The 22,474-nt window shown below is 40.4% G+C and overlaps 1 protein-coding gene across 1 annotated transcript; it reads left to right on the forward strand.

Moving 5' to 3' along the window:
* Nucleotides 1-3,717: 3,717 nt before the first annotated feature.
* LOC148041151 (nudix hydrolase 20, chloroplastic-like) lies at nucleotides 3,718-10,368 on the forward strand. Its single transcript, XM_087677072.1, has 9 exons — nucleotides 3,718-4,405; nucleotides 4,651-4,715; nucleotides 5,024-5,459; nucleotides 7,661-7,741; nucleotides 8,160-8,288; nucleotides 8,954-9,033; nucleotides 9,151-9,266; nucleotides 9,444-9,564; nucleotides 9,909-10,368. The coding sequence occupies exons 1-9, from the start codon at nucleotides 3,977-3,979 to the stop codon at nucleotides 9,976-9,978; spliced, it is 1,527 nt and encodes a 508-aa protein (XP_087533198.1). The 5' UTR covers nucleotides 3,718-3,976; the 3' UTR covers nucleotides 9,979-10,368.
* Nucleotides 10,369-22,474: the final 12,106 nt, after the last annotated feature.

A 22,474-nucleotide genomic window follows, 5' to 3' on the forward strand; every position in this document is an offset into this window, starting at 1 on the left:
TGAGTGTGTGGTGTGCTTGGAAGAAGCTGCCTCTATGCAAATTGTACTCAGTTGCATGCTTTGTTTGTTACAATTTTGGTCTTTTGTGAGCCTGCTCAGCTTGGTCAGCTTTGGGATAGGCTTATGGCACCAATGGTAGAGGATATTATGTATAAATTACAGCTAGAACATGTGAATGTATCTTTTACAATTCTACAACAAGAGGCATCAAACAAGGCTTTATTGCATCTTCAAGATATTTTATAGTAGCATGGGTGTAGATTATTTGACTTTGATGGATTGCAAGAACCACATCGAACAGATTCTCAATTGTGTGCTAACCCTCTTTTGGAATATGAATATGCATATGATATATTGGAGCAACATAGAGTTTGTGTTTCTATGGAGGCAATGTTGAATGGTGGACAAAGAGTTGCATATAATGCAGTTATAGATGCTATTGGTACAAAATCTGGAGATGTTTTTTTTTTTGGATGGTCAAGGTGGGTCTGGGAAGACATTTCTTTATAAGTGTTTGCTTGCTAGGCTACACAATGATCGTTGTATAGCAATGATGTCATATTTGGCATTGTTCCTTTGCTTCTACAAGGTGGTCGTACTACTCACTCGAGGTTTAAAATTCCATTGGATCTAAGTAATCGATCCACTTGTAATATTTCTGTTCAGAGCGATCTTGCTCAACTATTGAGACGGTCAAGCCTTATTTTGTGGGATGAGGCTCCCATGATGCACACGCATGCATTTGAAGCGGTTGATAGAACTTTAAGTGATATTATGAGTTGTGATAAACCATTTGGTGGAAAGGTCACTTTCCTTGGAGGTGATTGTCCTGCCCGTCGTGATGAAGGACTCCTATGAAGATATTGTTAATGTGACGGTATGTTTCTCTCATTTATGGCAGTATGTTAAGGTACTAAGGTTGTCTAGGAATATGCGAATGTCAACCGTTTTGGTGATGTAATGGATAATGGGTTTATTAGTTGGATTCAAGGGATAGGGGATGGAGTGGGTATTACAGAGAATTGTAATAAGTTACATATTCCATTTGGCATCATATTAAAAGGACACTCTATTGAAACCTTGGTTGATAGTGTGTACAATAAAGTATCCACATTGAGAGACTTTGGAGCATAATTTAGCGAGCATGCTATACTTGCAATGTGAAATGCAAAGGTGGCTTTTTTGAATCATTGTGCATTGCAATTGATATGCTGCCTGGAGAGGTTATACAGTACTATAGTGCGAATTCGATTGCATTGACGAATGATATCTCATTTTTGTACTTTGTAGAGTATTTAAATACACTAGATCTTGGAGGTGGGTTTCCTCCCCATCTATTACGACTAAAGATGAATGCACCTATTATTCTACTTAGGACCTTAAATCCATGAAAAGGTCTGTGTAATGGTACATGGTTAATCTGTAAGGCATTCACAAAAAAGGTGATTGATGTTGAGATAATAACGAGAACAAATGTAGGGGAATAAGTTTTCATTCCTAGGATCACATTTATTCCTAGCACTTTGCAATTTCCATTTATTATGAGGTAAAGGCAATTTCCATTTACTATTGCAGATGCCTACTCCAAGTTGAGCCTATTATCTAGCTTCTGAGTATCAAAAGGAACTGCAATGTATCTTGCACGCAGTAACAACTCATGATATTATAAGAAGAATGCTTGCAAGGGTCATTGAGCGTTTATACGATGATATCAATATAGAATTTTTACTTCTAGTTTTTATTGAGGTGGGGCATTGTGGATATACTCAGTGTTTTTGAGTGCATATGGTGAAATTGAACACAATAAGAGGTTTCGACGATCTCACACTGATAGAATACCAAGGGGGTGGTCAACATATGAATTTGAAGACCACAGTTACTTTGTGACAGTACATCAAGCTATGACAATGCCTGTCGAGTGGTTTGCAGATGTTAGGCCGGTGTTGTTATTCTAAAGTTAAGTAATCTTTGTCAATTGTTAGATGTGTTTGTGTTTACATTGTGGCTTTCTAAAATTTTAAGTGTAAGAAAGAGAGAAAAGACTATCATGTCCCCTATACCATCGCCAAGACAAGGAGTGGCGATAGGACATGCTTCACCTAACCATGTTGTGTTGGAGAATGAAATCATTCACAATGATTCCTTAAAGAAAAGAAGGCTTTGTTTTGGGTAGGCTCTATAGGAAAGTTTTGATTTTTTGTTCACATTAGGGCCCTTTGTGTAACATTTGGATACAAATGCAAAGGCACAATCAAGGAATAATGCTTTGTGATTTGTTGATGCTTGACTTTGTGGTTTGTGGTGCAAAGTTATTAGTGCAATCTCTAGAACAAACTTTGGTTTCTGACTCTACTTCACCTATGTATATTATTAATACTGAGAGTTTGTTTGTAATGCTTGGATACACTTAGAGTATGTGGTGTATTTAATGTAATTGTAATACTTGGAGAGGTGGAAAGGAGGTGAGAGAGAAATTGAATGGTGTTACAAAGAGAGGAGAGAGATAAAATGGGAAGAGAGAGAGAGAGAGAGAGGTGACAAATATGTGAGAGAAATCATAGAGAGGAGAGGTGTGAAAAAGGGTGGGGAGAGAGAGAGAAATCGGCAACAAGCAATGAGATAGATTCAAAAAAGAGAGAAAATAGTAAGCAAGCATGTGACCTCTTGCGCTCGAGGATGCAAAAGAAGAATATGTATTCATGTTATGGTTGTGCAATGGAAACGAATTATGTGATGTTTTTACACTCATCAAGGATGACAAAGTTCCTATGTGATAGGGAAGCAAAGCTGCATAGCAGATTCGCTTCCCTGTCGTCCCGCTTCGTGGCAGCAAAGCAGGATAGCGTTCCTACTATTACATATGCTACTTGCACATTGGAGTGTATGATCAAGGCTTGGGAACCTACTATTAGTCCTCACTAGAGTTTGGGGCATCGCATTGCTACTAAAAAGCCCATAACCAATTGGTTAGGGAATAGTTAAGCAAGTTTAAGGGACCATTCGACCCACCTAGTGCCAACATGCCCCAAATTTGACCATAAGTTGAGGATTGAATTTGGCTGACGCCCATATGTTATTTTCAGCCACTTGCTCTTTAGCACAAAGAAAGGCCTTTGGATGGGACCTTTCTTTGATGAAAGATATGGGGTGATTTGCCCGAGCTTTTCAAAGGCTGTTGGGTCCCCTACCGCCCCGCCCCCGGCCCGTTTTGGTGGGTGGGGGTGGAAACAGCAAAATCATAGTAAGAAAAAGGAAAAGTTCGTCTGACGATAAAAAAACAAAGAAAAGTTTATCAAGCAGCATGTAATGATGGAACCGGTAGCCTTCATGGCTGGGTGAATGTATGAGGAGGTCTGGATAAGGCAGGCGGGATTTGACTGTATGGTGGGTGGTAAATAGAGTTGAGTTGAGTGCAAGGCCATAGGGCATGAGGCTTGAGGATGGTCGGGACTTACCAGATTGATGCCGTAGTCAGAGCTAGTAGGTGCGCCAAGCATGACTATTGTGAATTCATTGTAAAGTCCCACGTGATGCTGCCCTCTGTTCCCTCTATGAGGTTTCTGGCACTTCCCCAATTTAAGACCAGTGGAACTAGAGCCTCCCACGCTCTTGCCCCCTTCCCCCGCGGGCTCAACACCTTTCACTGTCAAGATGCAGAAATGATTGAAGACAGCCTCCTCTCTCTCTCTCTCTCTCTCTCTCTCTCTCTCTCCCACGGATGGTGGGCCACGCTCAGAGATCTTAAGAACACAGAGAAGAAACGAAAACAAGAACCATAAATAAAACTCAAATTTTCGTGGTTTGCAAAGGCAACGCAAGGCCCCCCCCCCCCCCCCCTCTCTCGTCTCGCTCTCGGGAGAGTGAGTGAGTGAGCGAGAGAGCGCCTCTGGCCTTCCTCTTCTTCTTCTTTGCAAAAGATCTCTCGCATCCTGCTGCTTCTACATTCTTCTGCTCGATCTCTCTCTGCCCGTCTCTCATGGCTGCTTTCTCGGCAGCTTCTTATAAGCTCTTCCTCCGCATCGGCGCCCCTTCCTGCTCCTCCTCCTCCTCTTCGTCATCTTTGCCATCTTCGGCTGGGTCCTCTCCTAACTCCCTCCTCGCCGGTCACGCCACCAACGGCATTCTGGGATCGTCGTCACCGGCCTTCACGCAGCTGCAGGACGCTGCTGCCCTGAGCACCAGAGGCTCTTCCTCCATCTCGCATCTCGCGGATGATCTCGTCCTCCATCAAACCCAAGGACGCCAGCCAGCTCACCAAATGATTGCTGCAGCTGCCTCGGCCACTGGCCTTCTGAGCTTAGAAGAGGCCTTCCAGGCGACCACCATGAAGGAAGACCATCGATCGCACAAGCCAGCCGGGCTAGAAAGCTTCATGGAGCATGTCAGATACTGCAACAGTGGAAGTGTGGGTGTCTAGATCTCTCTCTCTCTCTCTCTCTCTCTCTCTCTCTCTCTCCCTCTCTCTCTCTGCGAGCTTTTCCCCTAAATTTATCGTCTCACCTGAAACTGGACGCTACAGCTTATCGGGCTAGCTTCTCCAAAGCTCTTAGCAAACCTATCGCTTCTACTTATCGCTATCTAGGTTAAATTGGATCCCACAAGTGCAGCTACCCAACAATAGGCTCTAAATCGCTGCTAATTTTGCTGCAGGAACACCGCTCGAAGTTCATACCCTTCGTTGTCGACAACGTTGAAGTGGGCTACATTCATCCAAAGTAAGAATATGAATGAAGACCCGATCGGATACTCTTTAGCAGCCGTGTTTTTACATCCGGCCAAAAGGGTTAAAACATAATATAGAGAATGTGACACGGATGACAAGCATCCACGTATTGCAATCCAGAAGAGAATATGTAACCGTTAACTTGTTTGGTTGATGCGAATGTCGCTGTTTCAATAAAGCAGCAAGTTTGTGACCGCATCCAACACATTATGAACCCACGAATTACTATGTGGTTGATTGAGAATCGATTTTATATCATCCACTGAGATTTACAAACAACCGATATATGTGTTGTTGCAGCTTCCTGCGGCATCTGCTACGCTTTCCAGACGTTTTCATTGTGGTGCGGGCCGGGGCTGCAGAGATGGCGGGCACGGAGCAGCATTCAAACGGGCACGCTAGGAAAGTGAACGGCGTGAACGGGATCAAGGCGTCGATGGTTATCAACGGGAGCAGCAGGCACGGGGAAGGAAGGAAAGGCCATGTTAATGATATTCATAATCATCGTGTGGTGGAGGAGGAGATCGACGGATTGTCCGCGAAGGCTGTTAATAATCAGCCGGGTGGTACAACTGCTACTGATACCACTACCAGTACTGCGAATGAGAATCATCAGCAGCAGGCGGTTGTGACATTGCACCCTGGGCTGCGGAGCAGGGAGGCTCGCACGGAGGCCGTCAACCGAGCCCTCAAGCTCCTCAGCGACAAGGGCATCATCCCAGGTTGGCGAAACGAGGTATGACGTTTCCCGTTTGGCTTTCTGGTTTTCAGGAATCGTGTTTGTTATAACCCCCCTTAACCTTAGTAAGACCTTCGATCCGCGCTCTCAAAAGATAACAAACAAAGAAAACTCTCACCATTAAAAAAAAGGCCCCACAATTACAAAAAGGCCTAATGAAAACTCTCACAATCAAAAAAAAGGCCTCACAAAAGGCCTAATGATAAAGACTCGCGATTTTTTTTTAAAAAAAGGCATACTGATAAAAACTCACAATTTAAAAAAAAAAACCCAAACTCTACGCGTGTCCAAAGGCCCGTATTCCTGTCAGGGCCCCAATTTCATTCAATGGCCTACACAAAAAAACGCATTTCAACCTTGCGACCTTTTTGGCACGTATAGTAATCATAACAACAACAACAAAATAATAATTTTAAAATAGCAATAATAATAACCTTGTGACAACAATGTACTTTGCTTGTGGGCCCCTTTTAGGGTTAGCGCGTCACCTTAGACCTATTGAACAAACACCTTAGGAAAAAGACTTTTTCTTTTTTTGGGTGGGATTTTACATCTCCAAATGTTTCTGAGATTTGTATATGTGAGCACGTAGGGGGATATGAAGAGGAGTTTTTGTAATGCATTCTCTTCATTTCATTGGGGTAAAAGATTTAATAGCACCAAGGTTGATAGGTGCAAGTGGCCACAGGCTAAAACACAAAACAACTTAGGGCATATTCCCCATCTTTTTACAACAGAGCTTAAAAACCCAATGGAGGACTCAACAGACTTAAGAACCATAATAATCTCTTCCTTCAGTTGACCTACATAGTTAGCAGCTATGGTGGAAGGATATGAAGAGGAGTTGAACATGTTTAATATTGATTTTTTTAAATTTTAAAATATTTAATCTAATGTAAAGAATATGATTTTGAGAGGTAAGGGTACATGTAATAGCTAGTAACATAACACTTCTTGGCAAATCAATGAGTGATACCTAAGAAAGATTTTTAGCATATTTCTTTAAAACAAAAAAAAACCCCAAGGTGTTTGCATTTTGGTACCAGTTTCACAATTGATCCCCTTACCCTAATCAATTCCCAAAAGCAAGAGCCACTTTTTCTCTTCCCATGCCCCTATATCGACGGTCACTTTTTCTCATTGTAAGGTGATTTTTCACTCACCATTCACAATGCCACCTTACCATTATATAAGCATATGCCCTACCAAGCAATGCTAACAAACTTAATGTGTAAATGTGTACTTAATAGGCATGTACCCTCATTTGAATTGAAGATGTAGAGGTAAATCTTGATTAGCTCAACCACCATTATTGCCCTCAATTCTCCTCTTTCTTAGATCAAACCTAATGCATAATTTATGTGCATAAGTCGTTATACTGCGTCTTTTGGGCTTATTTTGATTTCTTTCAACTTTTCCTTACTTGTATCTATTCTTACACTTTCTTTCAAGTTTCCCTTTATTTCACAATTTCAACCTCTTCCATGCTTTTAGAGCTTATAATAAATTGTGAGATTTTCAAATTAATTGGTACCTTTTGAGGCTTTTTAAGTTACAAGAACACTAATCACATTTCATGCTTTATGAGAACTTCCACAATTAGAGGGATACATACACCTCGTCATCTTCCTCATACTAGAAGACTTTTTGGAATCGAAAGCAAGTTCTCCAACAATACAATTAGCATTTGGGGAATCCCCTTTCTTCACCTTAAAAACATGCTCTTTTCGAACCTCACAAGCATGATGTTACGCAACAAATCCCAAATGCATTTTAGCACATGAGTTTCCAATATTTTGTTACTTGTTTTATCCTATTAACATAGGCCCTAAACATTAGGGGTTTATACAAGTTGCCTTTCACACATTAGACCAAAGGTACAATGCTCATATGATACCTCATGGAGAATGGCTACTTGAGAAATTAAGTAAATGAAATCTCAACAAAGGTGGCTTTGGTAAGTATGTATGTACTAATTAGTACACCCACATGAAAAAGACAATTATTGACATTCATGGCCCCTAAGAAAGTAACAGGAGTATAGAAAACATATCCCACAATTACCAAATTTGATGAATTGTTTGATAATTTAGAGAGAGAGAGAGAGAGAGAGAGAGAGAGAGAGAGAGAGAGAGAGAGAGAGAGAGAGAGAGAGAGAGAGTTTTATCATAATTAGCCTTTCCTTTGTTCTTTGACAGTTTTATCCTGTTGTCAAGGCATTTGGCACAAAATCCCTTTTCTCTCTTGAAAGGGCTGCAGTTCCTTACTTTGGCATCAAGGTATTTGGAACAAAACACTATCATTCCATTTTTATCAGTTCATGGTTTTGGGACTAATTCTATAGACTTTTGATGTCCTTTCTTATATAGCATGTAAGTGTGTGGCATGAGTGTAACATGTAGGATTTAAGGTAGTAATGCAACTTCAAGCACATGTTTTTTGGGTTTGGCTATGCACATTTTCATCTCACAAGTCTATCCCATTGATAAAAAAAGTTATATTGTAATGAAATTGAAAGGTCTTGAAATTAGTGGCCAAGGCCGTTGTTAAAGTACTTGTTAAAGAAGTTGGCGCTTTGTGCACCCCAAACACACATCATGGTCTAGCTTCGCATAGCTGTTAAAAGGTGATGATAACAGAGTGCTAACATGCGACACTTTATAGCTAATTGGGCTTATGTTTAACACATCTTTGTAGGCATATGCAATACATGTGAATGGGTTTGTTCAAAAAAGCAATGGTGAGAAGTACTTGTGGGTTGCTCGACGAAGCATAACAAAGCCAACATTTCCTGGCATGTTTGACCATTTGGTGGCTGGCGGGCAGGCAAGTTACACCTACACCCACTTGTAGCTAATGCAAATGAAATGAAGTGTGATCTAAAGTGCTAACTTAAGTGGCAACACTACACAACCATCCCTAGTAACTCACCATCAAGGATAGAACCATCCCTAGTAACTCACCATCAAGGATAGACGGCTAGCTAACTCACTACAACTAATAATGAAGGTACTTTCGAGTAGAAGGAAATGCTACCATACAATAAAGTTTCGAACCTAGGATACGATGTGGAACCATGGATCAATGCTGTATAATCCTATGCTTTACATCCAACTGTTGTTCTTTTTAGAGCTAGGCTAAGCTCTCCTTCTGTCAATATGGTCTGACTGTGCGTATGCCGATGATCCTGGACACTCTCACCCTCCTTTCTTATAATAGACTGACTATCCTTACGAAATACAAGACGTGGAGTCATCTTACTACTGCACAGAAACCATCGATTGAATGTACGAATGCATGGAAGTATTGGTCCCTCCGTAAAATTGTCTGTCAAATCCAAATCCTGTGTATGGTACTGAGAACGATGGCTCTCATCGCCATCATGGCATGAGTAGACTCTGATTTGCAGGCTCCTGAATCCTGATTGAGGTACGGTATTTTAAGTTTTCAATGGCCCTACTAACGCGATTGCTCTCGTACTGTTTTGGCAGCCCGAAGGACTGAGCTGCAAAGAGAACGTCATCAAGGAATGCGACGAAGAAGCAAGCATTCCCAGATCGATATCGGAGAGGTGCGCGCGCATTCACGCAGATAATTAATCACAGAGGGAAGGTTAGGTTAAGGCGGGTTGCATGGCGCGACCTCTCTCTTACTCGAAATCGGACCATCATATGTATGTCGTGTGCAGGGCCAAAGCCGTGGGAGCCACCAGCTATGAATTCATCGAGGGAGAGAGATTCGACAGATTCATACTTTTCTGTTACGATTTGGAACTTCCTGCCGATTTCATTCCTGTAAACAAAGGTCCGCTTGCCTACTTCTCTCCGCTCTGCGAGCGTAATTGGAGTCTCTGTGTACTGATAGTCTCGTGGGTCTTACTGCTTACCAATGCTCTTGCAGTCTATACTGGCTTTACATGATGGCTCTGGAATATTGCTGTTGCGCGTTCATTAACTCTTCTTTTTCCTGTGGCTGTTGTAGATGGTGAAGTGGATAGTTTCACGTTAGTTCCTGTGACCAAAGTTGCCAGAATCCTGCAGACAACAAGGCTGTACAAGCCGGATTGTGCACTGGTGATCATCGACTTTCTGTTCCGCCATGGGTACGTCTCTGCAATTCTGGCTTTCTTATGCAAGAAGTTTTAGACAAGTACCCACTCTAATCCCCACACTTGACAACATCATGAGCGCCTTTGGAGGCAGGGACCTGCATATCCAGCTAGATGCAGAGGGTGGCAACCCCAACCACACCTAGCTAAGTATGCAGTGCCTCCCCAGCAGAAGCTCATGATGTTGAACACCATTGCCCTTGTGGGAAAACGTTTTCCCACAAGGGAAAACGTAAAGAACTTCTTGTAATTTACCTCCAGTACTTGTGTTCCAGCCGGTAGAAGACAACACTCTGTGTCATTCATGTACTTATTTCCAGCTTTATAAACCTTACCAGGTATCTGAGCTCCGATCAAAGTGGGTATCTGGAGCTGCTACAAAGCTTAAGGAAAGGTGACTGCATCTGATCCAACAAACTGGGCAAATTGCTGCATGTGATTGCATCTGTGGTACACTAAAGAATCGAGGGGAGAACTCATGCTCTCGATTACACACACACATTATAAGGATAATCGATTGTGTGACAAGCAGTCTGGTGGTATTTGGAGATGATGACACTGTCGCCATTGGCCAATAATTTCGAGTACGATTGGACATCAGTCAGCGCTGCAGTGAGGGGATTACTCTCTGGCAAGCCATAAACCTGTTGTGTTATACGTCTACCACCATAACTAAGTATGTATGGGCTCTCGAGAAAGCTTTGTAAATAAAACCTTACCTTTAGGTATGCACCTTTACTGGAGCTGTTATCCATACGATTTCAAATGAATATAATAACAAACTTCGGGAAAGCTACATATTTAGAGCACATCTATTTTTAGCTATTTCTATTTACTTTATAATTTATAGAAAATTTAACAATTAAAAAGTTTCAAAAATCAAAGAATGCCAAATGTCTTCGGTATTCAAGTTGCCCCCCCCCCAATGTCTCTTTCCCACATGACTTGGAAATTGGGGTGCTCTCCAATGTTGATTTTTGAAGGGCTAGTCCATATTTCCTCCATAAGGTCTCTCTATGTCCTTTGCTCTTCGACTTCAATGTCACTTTTCAAAATATGGCCTTGAATGATGTGTGCAATAATAATTACCTTTTAAGATCTAAACTTTGTATAAGGAATTTTTTAATCAAATCTACTTAACAACTATAAAATTCTAACTCATGTGTAAGACAATTTCTCCATTTAGTTTTTACTATATTACATATTTGATTTAATCAACTCTGTTATGAATAATTGATATAGTCTTTACTATCTAGCCTCAATGAACTATGTAATCAAACCTATTTCCAAGTATCTTTGGCAAGAAACTTCAAAGTAATATATGAGACATAAATCTTTGTATTCTTACAAGCTTTAATCACAAGGCTAGTATCTTTTTATTTGAATTGTATGCAAAATATCAACTTTTTAAATCTTAAGTCAATAAAGAGGAAATTAGAATAGCCCATACAAGTGATACCATAGTGAGAGCACAACTATCTAACTTATGGTATGGATATCAATGTCTCGATGAGCTTTCAAGCTATCCTAAGTAGAGTAGATTGCTTCCCAATCTACCTCTCTTGGATCTTGTGTGCCATTGTAAGAAAGAAATATAAGCTTGTTAACATTCTCCAAGCTCAATCAATTGCAATCATTTCATTTGGCACAGATCATCTTGGAGAATTCCCTTTCACAATTGACTGTGCTTGCAACAATGATCAAGCAAGCATGCCAAAGCTTGTTCATCTCACCAAAAGATTGATCCTGCTCAATATCATGTGCGCGAAACTGCCATGCCATATTATGCATATTCTTTCTAGGACATGCTCTCTTCAATTTTTCCATGAACTCTTCATATTGCAATCTACACATATTCACTCTTATTATGTCTTCAAACTATTCTAATAGTGGCGTAATCCATGTAGCACCCATGTTGAAAATATCACATACATCCTTTGGATAGATTTAGGGCTAAAGATTTTGATAGCCTCAAAAAGCTCCAAGTCATGAAATTGAGCATGCAACGAAGTTATGACACTACAAGGAAACTTTCTTCCAACATCAATACAAGCATCCCATGTGATAAGATCCTTGGTTGTATCTTTAATTCCCAAGATATTGATATGCAATGCATGCTTATCTATTGGTTGTGCACCATTTTGAAACACTAGGTAACCATCTTTCACTTGCCCAAAAAACTGAGTAATATGCTTAGCACCTCTACTAAACTCACTTGCAGAAAGCGAGCTTAAAGCATATCCATTGTAGTCACAAGCTTCATGCCAATTGTGGTAACATCCACATTATCAATTGGGAACTTTTTGTTCAAAGCATTCAAATGATGAAGTACAATCTGTTAATAAAAAAAACCAAACTTTAAAAGAGGTATACAAATCACATTTTTCTTGCTTCCAAATTTGCAAGTGCATTGGCATCAAAATTACCATCCTCTTTGTTACTTGCCCACATGTCAACAAGGAATGTCTCATGGGTTGCAAGATGAAACTCTAAAGTACGGTCATTTACCTCTTAATGTCTCTTATAAGAGATGTTCACCCATTTGTAAGCCTTCTTTACTGCTTTTTCCAAAACATCAAAAATAGGAAATTCACCCAATGCACCTTATATTGTCAAAGCATCTCTATGTGCAACCAAATGAGGTACATCTTTGGCAAAACGTGCAACCAATCCATTTTCCATGCCCATCATAACATTGCATCTCTTAGTAGCAAACCCCACTAATTTTGATTTTGATAACCCATACATGCATAAGAACTCTAAAAGTGCATCATATAAAGCAGATGCAATTCCATCACTTGTATGAAGCAACCTAATGAAATGATTGCATACATGACCAATTTTTGTCAAATATATTATACATACAATCATATGATGGTCATTAGAGACATTTGTACTTTCATCTCATCAAGGAGAAGAAGCGACTCTTAATAATTTTACTTTTAACCATCTCATAAAAGTGTGTACAATATGCCTCCAAGAAAAGCAAAGAAGGTGTGTATGAAAGGTAGGATGCATAACAATTCTCAATAGGAACATTTGACGTTCTAAGGAATGCTAATTCCTTGACATTCTTTTGAAAATCACACAAATGCTTATCCCTAATGGAAATGAAATAAAAAACTTCCAAAAGCACTTTTACATGAGATACCTTTTAATCTACTGCATTAGAGTCCATCTTTTCAAGATGCAAGCAAATGGGCACCATAGATTTTCTTTCTTTTTTAGCGCATAGAAATGTGGCGACATTCCCTTTTGAAATGACCTAACTCCTTGCAATAGAAACATCATAGAGCTTTATTACTTGGGGTCACAAGATGCTTGGTTGGCTTTGTTAGGATTCTCTTCTTTAGAACAAATTTTCCCAGGATTCTTTCAACAGACTGAAGTAGTCCTTTATTGCAAAAACTTTGTTTCCGAATTTTCCTATTTTTAAATCTAGAATGAGGTCCATGGTCAATCGGCTTTGTTTGTAATATTAAAGAATACTCCGAACCTTCGATATTCTGGCAAGACCCAATCTATATTAGTCGAGAAGAACACATTAAGGAAAAATTCATTGCAAGTTATAACTGTCATTCCTTGCAAACGTATCTCTAATAATTTATTCCCAATATAATTTGTATATCATGTCAATCAAATTTCCAAGATTTCTAGTCATCCTGAAGAAGTGTAGTGGGTTCTAAGTCTTCGTCTTCATCAGATTCATCTATATATCAGAAGACTACACTTGTGTAGCTTCATTTCCTTGGAGGCTTAATATCTTCTAGGCTTAAGCCATTCAATCATCTCAGTTGAAGATTGAGTCATAGGACATAACTCATGCAAATCTTCATGAAAACCACATGAATGGACTGATTTCTGCAATTCTTGACCTTTAGCCTGCATTGGTAGACCTGTACCTTGCTGAAAACTGTTCATTTGATGTCCTAAAACTGGCTGAAAACTAATCTACTGCTGTCCCATAGCTTGCTGTCTTGAAAACTCCTCATACAGGCAATGAACTAGAGAGTTGATAGAAGTAAAAAATGGCTGAATTTCTTTAGGCTGAATATTGAAATAACATGGAATAGTATTCAACATGCTGGAAATATAGGTATCCTGGAAAAGTACATCCTGAAATTATGGATTTTGCACTACAGACAGTGGCATTTCAAGTACTTGTAAAGCCTCTTCAGTGAAATCTGACTCCCTTGATGCATAATCTTCCTCAAAACTAGTAAGAGAACAAAGAAAATCATCCATAACAGCATCTTCATTAAGAAAAACATCAGCCTCATGCTTGTCATACATGATAGCATCATCTTCTTGAATATGCAACTAATCTTCTTGATCACCAGACTGATCATCAAACTGATCAACTTCCTTGATGATAACTTCATCACTTCTTTCTTCTTCAGTAAAACAAATTCGAGATTGATTATAACAGTTTGCAAGACTCCAAAGTATGGAAAATACCTTCAAGTTGTCAATACAAGGTGTGTGATGCTCCACTCTTCCATTGGTAAGCTAGGGACATCTCCTACGGATGTACCCTATCTTACCGCACGTGTGGCATCTCTTGTCCTAATATCGGGAATCATCTTTGTCACAATTACTTGGTTTAAGTTCTTAGACGATTAGCTTTGCTCGAAGTAATGCATCTTGCAAGTCTATTGAATGCATTGCCTCAAGACGGTGGTTCAGAGGAGTGTTAAGGCCAAGGAAAATCTTGGATACTTGGCTGCACAATATCCATAGGCGGTGTGTATTTTAGTAGGGTAACAAACTTTGAGTAATATACTTCCAAGGCTAATTCCAGCTGCTTCAGCTTGAAGATTTCATTCATCCTCAAAGTCTGGTAGGTTGGTGGAAGATATCGTCCACGTACAACATCTTTCAGCTGAGCCCAAGTGACAGGGGCTTCAAAAATACCTTGATCTTTGCACCATTGCTTCCACCATATCCGACTTGGCCAACTAACTTCAATTTGGCTATCATTGCTTGATTGATAGAAGTAGTTCCCAAAGCAGAGAAATAATCATCCATCGACTCAATCCATATCTTCGCCTCTGATGTGACGTCTATCCCTTCTCCATCAAACTCAGATGCCTCAATTTGCTTGAGAAGGAATTCTTTCTCTTGTATGTAAACATTTGTTGGTGCAGAAGATGCTCGACAATCAAGCCATACCATTTAGGTTATTTTATTTAGGATACGCCTATGAACCATACATAAATCTATCACATATCATTACAAAGTTTCGCTTTGATACCAATTGTAACATGCCCGCTTATCGGCTGTCCAAGCACGTTTGTAGTGGTCCATTAAGAGGCAAGTCTAAGGGACACTGCTCGGCACTCCCATGGAATGCCACAGGGTTTGTCGCCTAGGGTTTCTCGAGTCCCGCCTCGCAAGGGAACGTTTGCGGCCGAACCCACTAGGATCGACTTGAAATTTAGGCTCCTAGTGATCAAAGTCTCCTAACAACATTCTAGAATCAGGTTTTGGACATCCTACTCATGGAGAGATATCCAAGACGAAGCAGATCCATGCCACACTCAGTTCAAAGAGAATGGAAAATGAGAGGGATGCGCTGCTCAACCTCTCTACTTGTAGGGCATATTCCCATTCCGGTTCCCTAAAACATCATGAATCAGGTTCTAACCTAGCACTGCCTAAAGGTTGAATGATGGTAAAACATTGTGAGAAGCCTCCCAGTTCTCTGGGACTACCCTTCCATAGGAGGGACCTGTCAGGGATTCCGCCCACCCGCTTTCCTCAATAGGCGTCCTTTAGTTATCTAATTAGGTCTTATCACATTTATGTGTGATATTTATAATCATCTTTCTTAATTAAGCCTTTTAAGGATTAGGGTTTGTTCGTAATTTATGGCACATACAGGAATACAGAGCAAGCAATCCTTTTGACAAACAAGTTCCTTAACTTATTTTCCAATTAATCTTTGTCTCCTACCCATACAAGAGAAATTATGTATCCTTTCTGTCCAACACAAGTACCCGATCCAAATCACATGGCACTATAATTTCCATCCATTATCTAGAATATGATCATCCAACGCCACAGACGTTAGGCTCACGTCAGCAGTCTACAACTCCGTTCTGCACTAGGCAAGGGGTGTCTAGAGATCCAATGACCCCAAGCGACCTAGGAGTGAGACACAACTTCCATGGTTGGCCTTTTCACCACTCGACCTTTGTTCTGAGAATCAAGCAGTGCCCTCTCAGGTTGAAACGTGGCGTGACCTTGGAGATGATCCACCCGCGCAAAATATCCTTCCTTAATTAATCCAATTAAGAATCAAGCACAATCAAGGAAATCATCCTAATATCATCTTCCAAGAGAACATTCCTTTATTTCTCATGGCAATTTGTCATCACAGACCCCACCATGAATTTACCATCAATCACAAGCACTTGGAGTAATCATCGAAACCACAATCCAACAATCAATTGAATGTACAAGCATTTAGGGAGTTATTCGATCAACCAAGAAAAACCAATTGTGTTTTTCCCAAAAAATACAAGAATAGACCCGATAAAAATTCCATCACATATTCGCTCTCTCCCTTGGGATTAAAGAGCTATTCTATGCAAATTTTACTTAATACTTATATGCACAATTTTTAATGTCATTCTTTTTTACTATTATGCCATTCATAACACCTGACTGATTCTTCCTTCTAATTGCTCTATCAATGAATAAGTCATATGCAACTAGGTGCAATTAACTTCCCTTGATGCATACACTTTGCAAGCTCCATCTTTTGAATATGTGAGATGAAATTTATCATTTTCGATGACCTATACTCGTGCATCATAGTATGGGGCTTAACGTATCTCATACGAGAATCAAAGCAAGCATCTATCAATTTGAAAATACATTACTTATGACTGGTACCATAGTTGGATTGACAGTGATGCCTTCGCTTAAAGCCTCGTTGTTGTTGGTTGTAGGATAGCCATCCGCATGCGACATTCTTCGCTTGGGGGCCATTGTCCGCAAGTAGATTCAAGAGATAAGGAATAAATAGATTTTGAGATGGAAGATGGTAAGAGAAGATGGCTTAGTTGAAGACTAGGATAGGGGAAATTGAGCCAACTCTCTCCCTTGCAGCCTCTTGGGGTAACTCCTCTCTCTCTCTCTCTCTCTCTCTCCCTCTCTCTCTATCTCTCTTAAGCTTCTTCTGGCAATCTCTTGGAGGGGTATCCTTCTACCTCTCTCTTACAGTCTCTTGGAGTCTTCTTGTGCTTCCTTGTGCCTGAGGCCCCCATGCCTCATATTTATAGTGAATTAGAGAAGAGGGGCTATGGCGGGCTGAGAAAAAGAGCTCTTTGTGGAGGGGATCTTGGAAAAATCACTGATCTGATGCTCAAATCATAAATCTGATGGTTCCATTGGCTCCAAAAGGGGGGTAAAACTACAAGACACTTGCTTAGAAACCTTTGAGATCACTCCTTTTTCTCCCTGTTCGAAGTGCTATCTATTGCTTGCAAACTATGATCGCCGCACGTGCGATTTCGCCAATCTGCTTTTTTTAATAAAATATTCAAAAATAACAAAAAAATTAATTGTATTTTTTATAAATTGTATCCAGTTCTAGAAATCTCCATATATTTTTAGGATAATATTTAGAATATCTAAAATATTCTAGTTTTTGCCCAAAAATCTAATATTTTTGGACCATCTATACTATACACATTAATACTAGTGATTAATATGACTCATAACTCTCGATCACGTTGTAACTTCCGTGAAGGGTGGCTATGGTCCTTATAAATCTGAGAAAAATATCAGATTACGACTCTCAATTTTAAAAAATATATATTTTAATTAAATAAAAATAATTAATTATTAACGTTAGTTAGTTTTTACTTTTGTTAGTCTTTAGTTAGTAATCTTACTAACTTATTTATTGACTAACCAACTAATTTTTAATTGTGTGGAACTATTGCATTTTTCGTAAGATATTTTATGAATTTTTTTCAAGTTGCTAAAGTATCATATATTACCACTTGAAAATACCATGTTTGAGTCTCGTGATGATGCAGGACATGTTTTACGAAAGCTTGGCATGGACTACAATAGCATCCATGCATATGTCAATTGCATGCTATTTCAAGGAGCGTACGGGACTATGCAGACATGTCCAAAGTGTGGTGCTTACAGGTATCAATAGGACTTGCAAGGAAAAAACCATCTCTCAAAAAGTTCTTAAACACTTTTCACTTATCCCGCGCATACATCACATGTTTTGTATGTTGGGCATGGTGAGCTTGACAACATGGCATGCGCAGAATAGATCCATAGATAGAGTCCAACAAATATAAGCAAATTCACGCACATGGAGTCACATTGACTCTCCCTTTCTAAGCTTTGCATGAGAGCCAAGGAATCTTTGGCTCGATCTTCCTATGGATGGTGTGAACCCATTTGGTCTCCACTCAACTTCTTATAGCAATGTGTGGCATGTAGTCTTTGTTAACTACAACATTCCACCGTGGCTTTCTACAAAGAAAGGACACCTCATCCTCAGCTTGCTTGTTCCTAGGCACTACAAAGTCAAGAATATAAACGTCTATCTCTGTCCATTAGTTGACGAGCTTAAGATTTTGTGGGAGGAGGGGGTCGCCGTGGAAGATATGAGCAAGTGTGATGGTCAATGGTCTGCCAGTATATGAGCCGTTCTCATGTGGACCATGCATGAATTTCTGGGATTCAGGGAGTGCTTAGTAAGTAGGCTTCCATTATCTTTATTTTGGTGATATCTAATATAGCTTGTTCAAGTTTGTATTAACTAAATAGGGGTGTTGGGATAGGTCTGGTCACCTCAGATTGTCATGCATGTCTATTGTATGGGCCATAGTTAGACTCCCGAAGGTCACAAATCATGAAGAAGATAGTATATCAAGGACATGCCACTTTCTTGCCAGAGAGTCATAAACTGAGGGAAGGTTTTCTTAGATAACCTATGGCACGAATGAATGCCCAAAGCTGGTATGAGTTGAAAATGTTCCACGTGAAGTCATATCCAAATGGAATGCGATGGTTCTCGGTTTTCTACGAGTTACCCTATTGGACCCACTTTTATAGATCAACCACTTGGTGAATCCCATGCATATTTTCAAGAATGTGGGCAGCTTACTATGGGACCATATCATAGGAAAGAGATACACTATAGGGGCATGAATGGATTTGAAGGAGGTAGGCAAGATGGAGGTGCTTTGGTCATAGTCGAGCGCTAATGTTCGCTTGCAACTACCTTGCGGTCCTTGGGTTCTGTCCACTAAAGAAGAGCACATTATGAAGCAAATTATCAGGTCTATCCGCACCCCAGACGAGTATGATGCGTTCCCTCATATCCGCTTTTTCTAAAGACAACCAACTATCATGGCTAAAATCCCATGATTGGCATAAGATATGTCAGGTTTTTACTGGCCTCGATTATAAGTGGCTTGCGTATATTGCTATTTAGTGTCTAGTTGGTGTTCGTAATGCTTCTTCATTTGTGGCAGTTTGTACTACTGATCGCAATCATGGGATGCCTTAGTCCAAAAATATGCGAGGCGATTTACAGGCTGTCAAATTTAGTGCAATGGATCTCACAGAAGGAGATCAAGACATCCTCTATTGAATTTGCAAGGGAGGGAGCAGTGGAGACGGTCTATCTCTTTGAGAAGTACTTGCCCACTAGTATGATCACGATACAAACCCACCTCCTAATGCATATTGTAGATGAAGTGGAGATTGCAAGACCCGTCCATATGCAATGATAGAGTGCTTCATGAAAACCCTGAAAGGATTTGTGCGACAATGAGCTTGGCTAGAAGGTAGCATGGTTGAAGGTTGGTTGGTGTCGGAGATGTTAGTGTATATTTCAGAGTGGCTACCAACGGTGGATTTAGACAACAATATGCTATGGTCACTGAAGGATGATGATAGACTGACCGGAGATGTGGTTGAAAATGGAGTAGAAAAAAGGATGGATATTACAATGGAGGAGAAATTGAATCGTTTTTGTATGTTGCATCATATATCCATGGAGATGTGGCTTGCTAGGTATGAGCATGCCAAGAAAGATTGGGAAGAAGTGCGATTGGAATTTTAACGTAGTATGTGCCATTGACCGATTCGATATCCTGAGAGCATGGAGAAGATGCTAGGGTTTATGTCTATGCAATGGTTTCATGGAGCTTTGATCACAGCTTCTTGCGAAAGGTTGGAGGTCTCTACTTGAGGAGTTGGAATTCTCGAGGAGATATATTACAAAGATGACGACATGTTTTATAAGCTATCGTATCTAGATTTTATATCTGACAACTAATCTAGCCATTTCAATGTACAATACAAAATATATAGTGCGGCGTGGTTGCATGAGTGGCATTTCCATGTCGAGCGGATTGACAAAATGTGCTCCACAACAGATTGTGGTGTTATGGCAAAGCAAGAGAGTTGATGGCAAGCCATAGATCCAGACACTCTTATAGATGAGATGGAGTTTTTTGGGAACTTGTAAAGTGTTATCTCAGTGGATTAGCGTAGCTTCTCCATGATCGTATTCGATGTGCAATGGTTCAAAGTGGTATTGGAAGGAGTCGGGGCAACCGTTTGGCGAGGTCCATCTGGATTTCTTGAAATAGATTTTGAGAAAAGATAGACAGATCTGTGTGACATGTTTGTCTTGTTGGCCCATTGTGAACAGGTGCATGAATTTTTTTAAATAAAAATTTTCATGACATAAAACAATCATAAATGTTGAATACCTCTTATATGTGATTTTGAACAAGTAATTTTTCTATCCAAAATCCCAACAACCTCAATGGTGGTATGTTGTGCCTTCATCTCCGATGAGAGTGTATTATGAAAGCAATGTTCTGAGAGTAGGTGAGGAGAGTATGCAGGTGGAGGGGTCGATATTGTAAGGGGTGGAGGTCGAAGATGGCTTGGAGTGTGTAAAGGAGGTAGATTCGGGTAACAATGACGGAAAGACAAGAGGCCAGAAATTCTTTGAGAATGAAGTAGACTCCTCCTTTTGTGGTGACTTATCTATTGACCTTCCAGTGTATACGGAGTTGTGTCAGGAGATTGACATGGAACCATATGCTACGTCATACTTGCAACATCCACCTACTCAATTTGTTGATGAATCGCTTATAAGGATACTCTAGAATATGCATTTTAAGTAACATCATTTTTTTAAGAGTTATATGTTACTGTGCTTTACTTGAATCTTTATATTGATTATGCTAACATCATTTTCTATCTATACAGGTTACGATACTTAGAGAGCAAGATGAGTTGAGGGATGAGCAATAAGGAATTGTAGGAGATATTCACACGTGTGTCTTCAGATCAGATGGACCGATTGAGAGATATGGCGGACCAGAAGCTATCTTGAACACCATCAGGCCATTTTGTTAGATCTACTTCGGCATGCTTTGATTCTTCAGTTTCTAGTAGATGAGGTCGACGATCCCCAAACTGGGCCCAAATAGAGGGAGTGGTTCTGGGGGGTGCTGCGGAGATGTGGATGATGTGAGCTCACGATCGGCTTGAGATAGGGGTGCTACTCCTCACTCTCATACAAGTTCGAGAGATGGTGGCTCATGTGGGTGTTGTGGAGGCACCGATGCAGTGTCTTCGTCTCGTCGTTATGGTGGAAGCATGTCATTTGTGGGATTTGTCACACCTGTAGGGACATCTACTCCAATGACTCTAGCTTTTGCTTAGCCATCCACAAGTGGTATCCCTATGGGTGCTACTTTGAGAGATACTACCCCTGTGGGTACACCAGATGTACAGGGGTCTCCTGGCTATGCCCAGAAGCACGGTCGTAGGTGGGAGAGGGCACACCTTAGACATATCCTAGAGGGGTATGGATCCCTATGGGTGCTACTCTGAGAGATACTACCCCTGTGGGTACACCAGATGTATAGGGGTCTCTTGGCTATGCCCAAAAGTACAGTCATAGGTGGGAGAGGGCACACCTTAGACATATCCCAAAGGGGTATGGATACCTTGAAGATGACAAGACATGAGCTGTGATCATGAATGATGAGAGGATGAGGGTGATGTCTCACATGAGAGAGTTGTGCCAACAATTTTTTTGTCACAATGTCTTGGACCATTGGAAGAACATATTCGAGGGAAACAAGGAATATATAGTAGTATCCTTGCATGAGGAGTTTTTGATACCTACCGTGGGAACAAAGAGGTTTTCCACTAGGTGGATAATGGAGTACATGCGTGCATACATGTCATATATATGATCGGACACATGCAAGGTACTCAAGAGTGGTGCCTCAAAGCCCGAGTGGCTAGACGCAGATAATTGGCAGAGACTTAGAGAGAAGGCTATAGATTCTCTAGGACATTGGTGAAAACAGTGGGTGGTAGCGAGGGCATGATTGGAGGCAAGGATCGTGCATCATCTGAGGAGTAGCGACCACAGAACTTATCTAGAGGACTTTATAAGTTTTACTTTTATTCTTCTTGCTTTCTTATTTGCAATATCACTTGTACTAACAATCGTGTTTCTAACATTTGTATTCTATTTTCTTGTAGCATTCCATTACTACAAATCATGATCCCACCAGCCTGGAGACTCAATATATGTAGAGAGACATGGTCTCACTACATTGATTGATAGACTGTATGCACATGGCGGCCCAGTAAGTCAATCATCTTTCTTGTCCGTAGTTACTATGTTTTAAAAAATGCATTATGTATGGTGGATTGATGTGTAATTGTTCATTTTGTAGAGTCTGTTTGATGCTCCTTTGTGTCAAGACGAGCTTTTGGATGGTGAGAATCTATAGCTTGTGCTTGGATTTGTGGAGCATACATCCTCTTAATTTTTTTGTCCTATGATTTATGAAGACATCTTCTATTCCCATCATAATTT

This window comes from Lygodium microphyllum, chromosome 1 (assembly GCF_053477565.2).
Source record: "Lygodium microphyllum isolate KBCC chromosome 1, Lygodium_microphyllum_v1.1.10, whole genome shotgun sequence".
Classification (NCBI taxonomy): domain Eukaryota; kingdom Viridiplantae; phylum Streptophyta; class Polypodiopsida; order Schizaeales; family Lygodiaceae; genus Lygodium; species Lygodium microphyllum.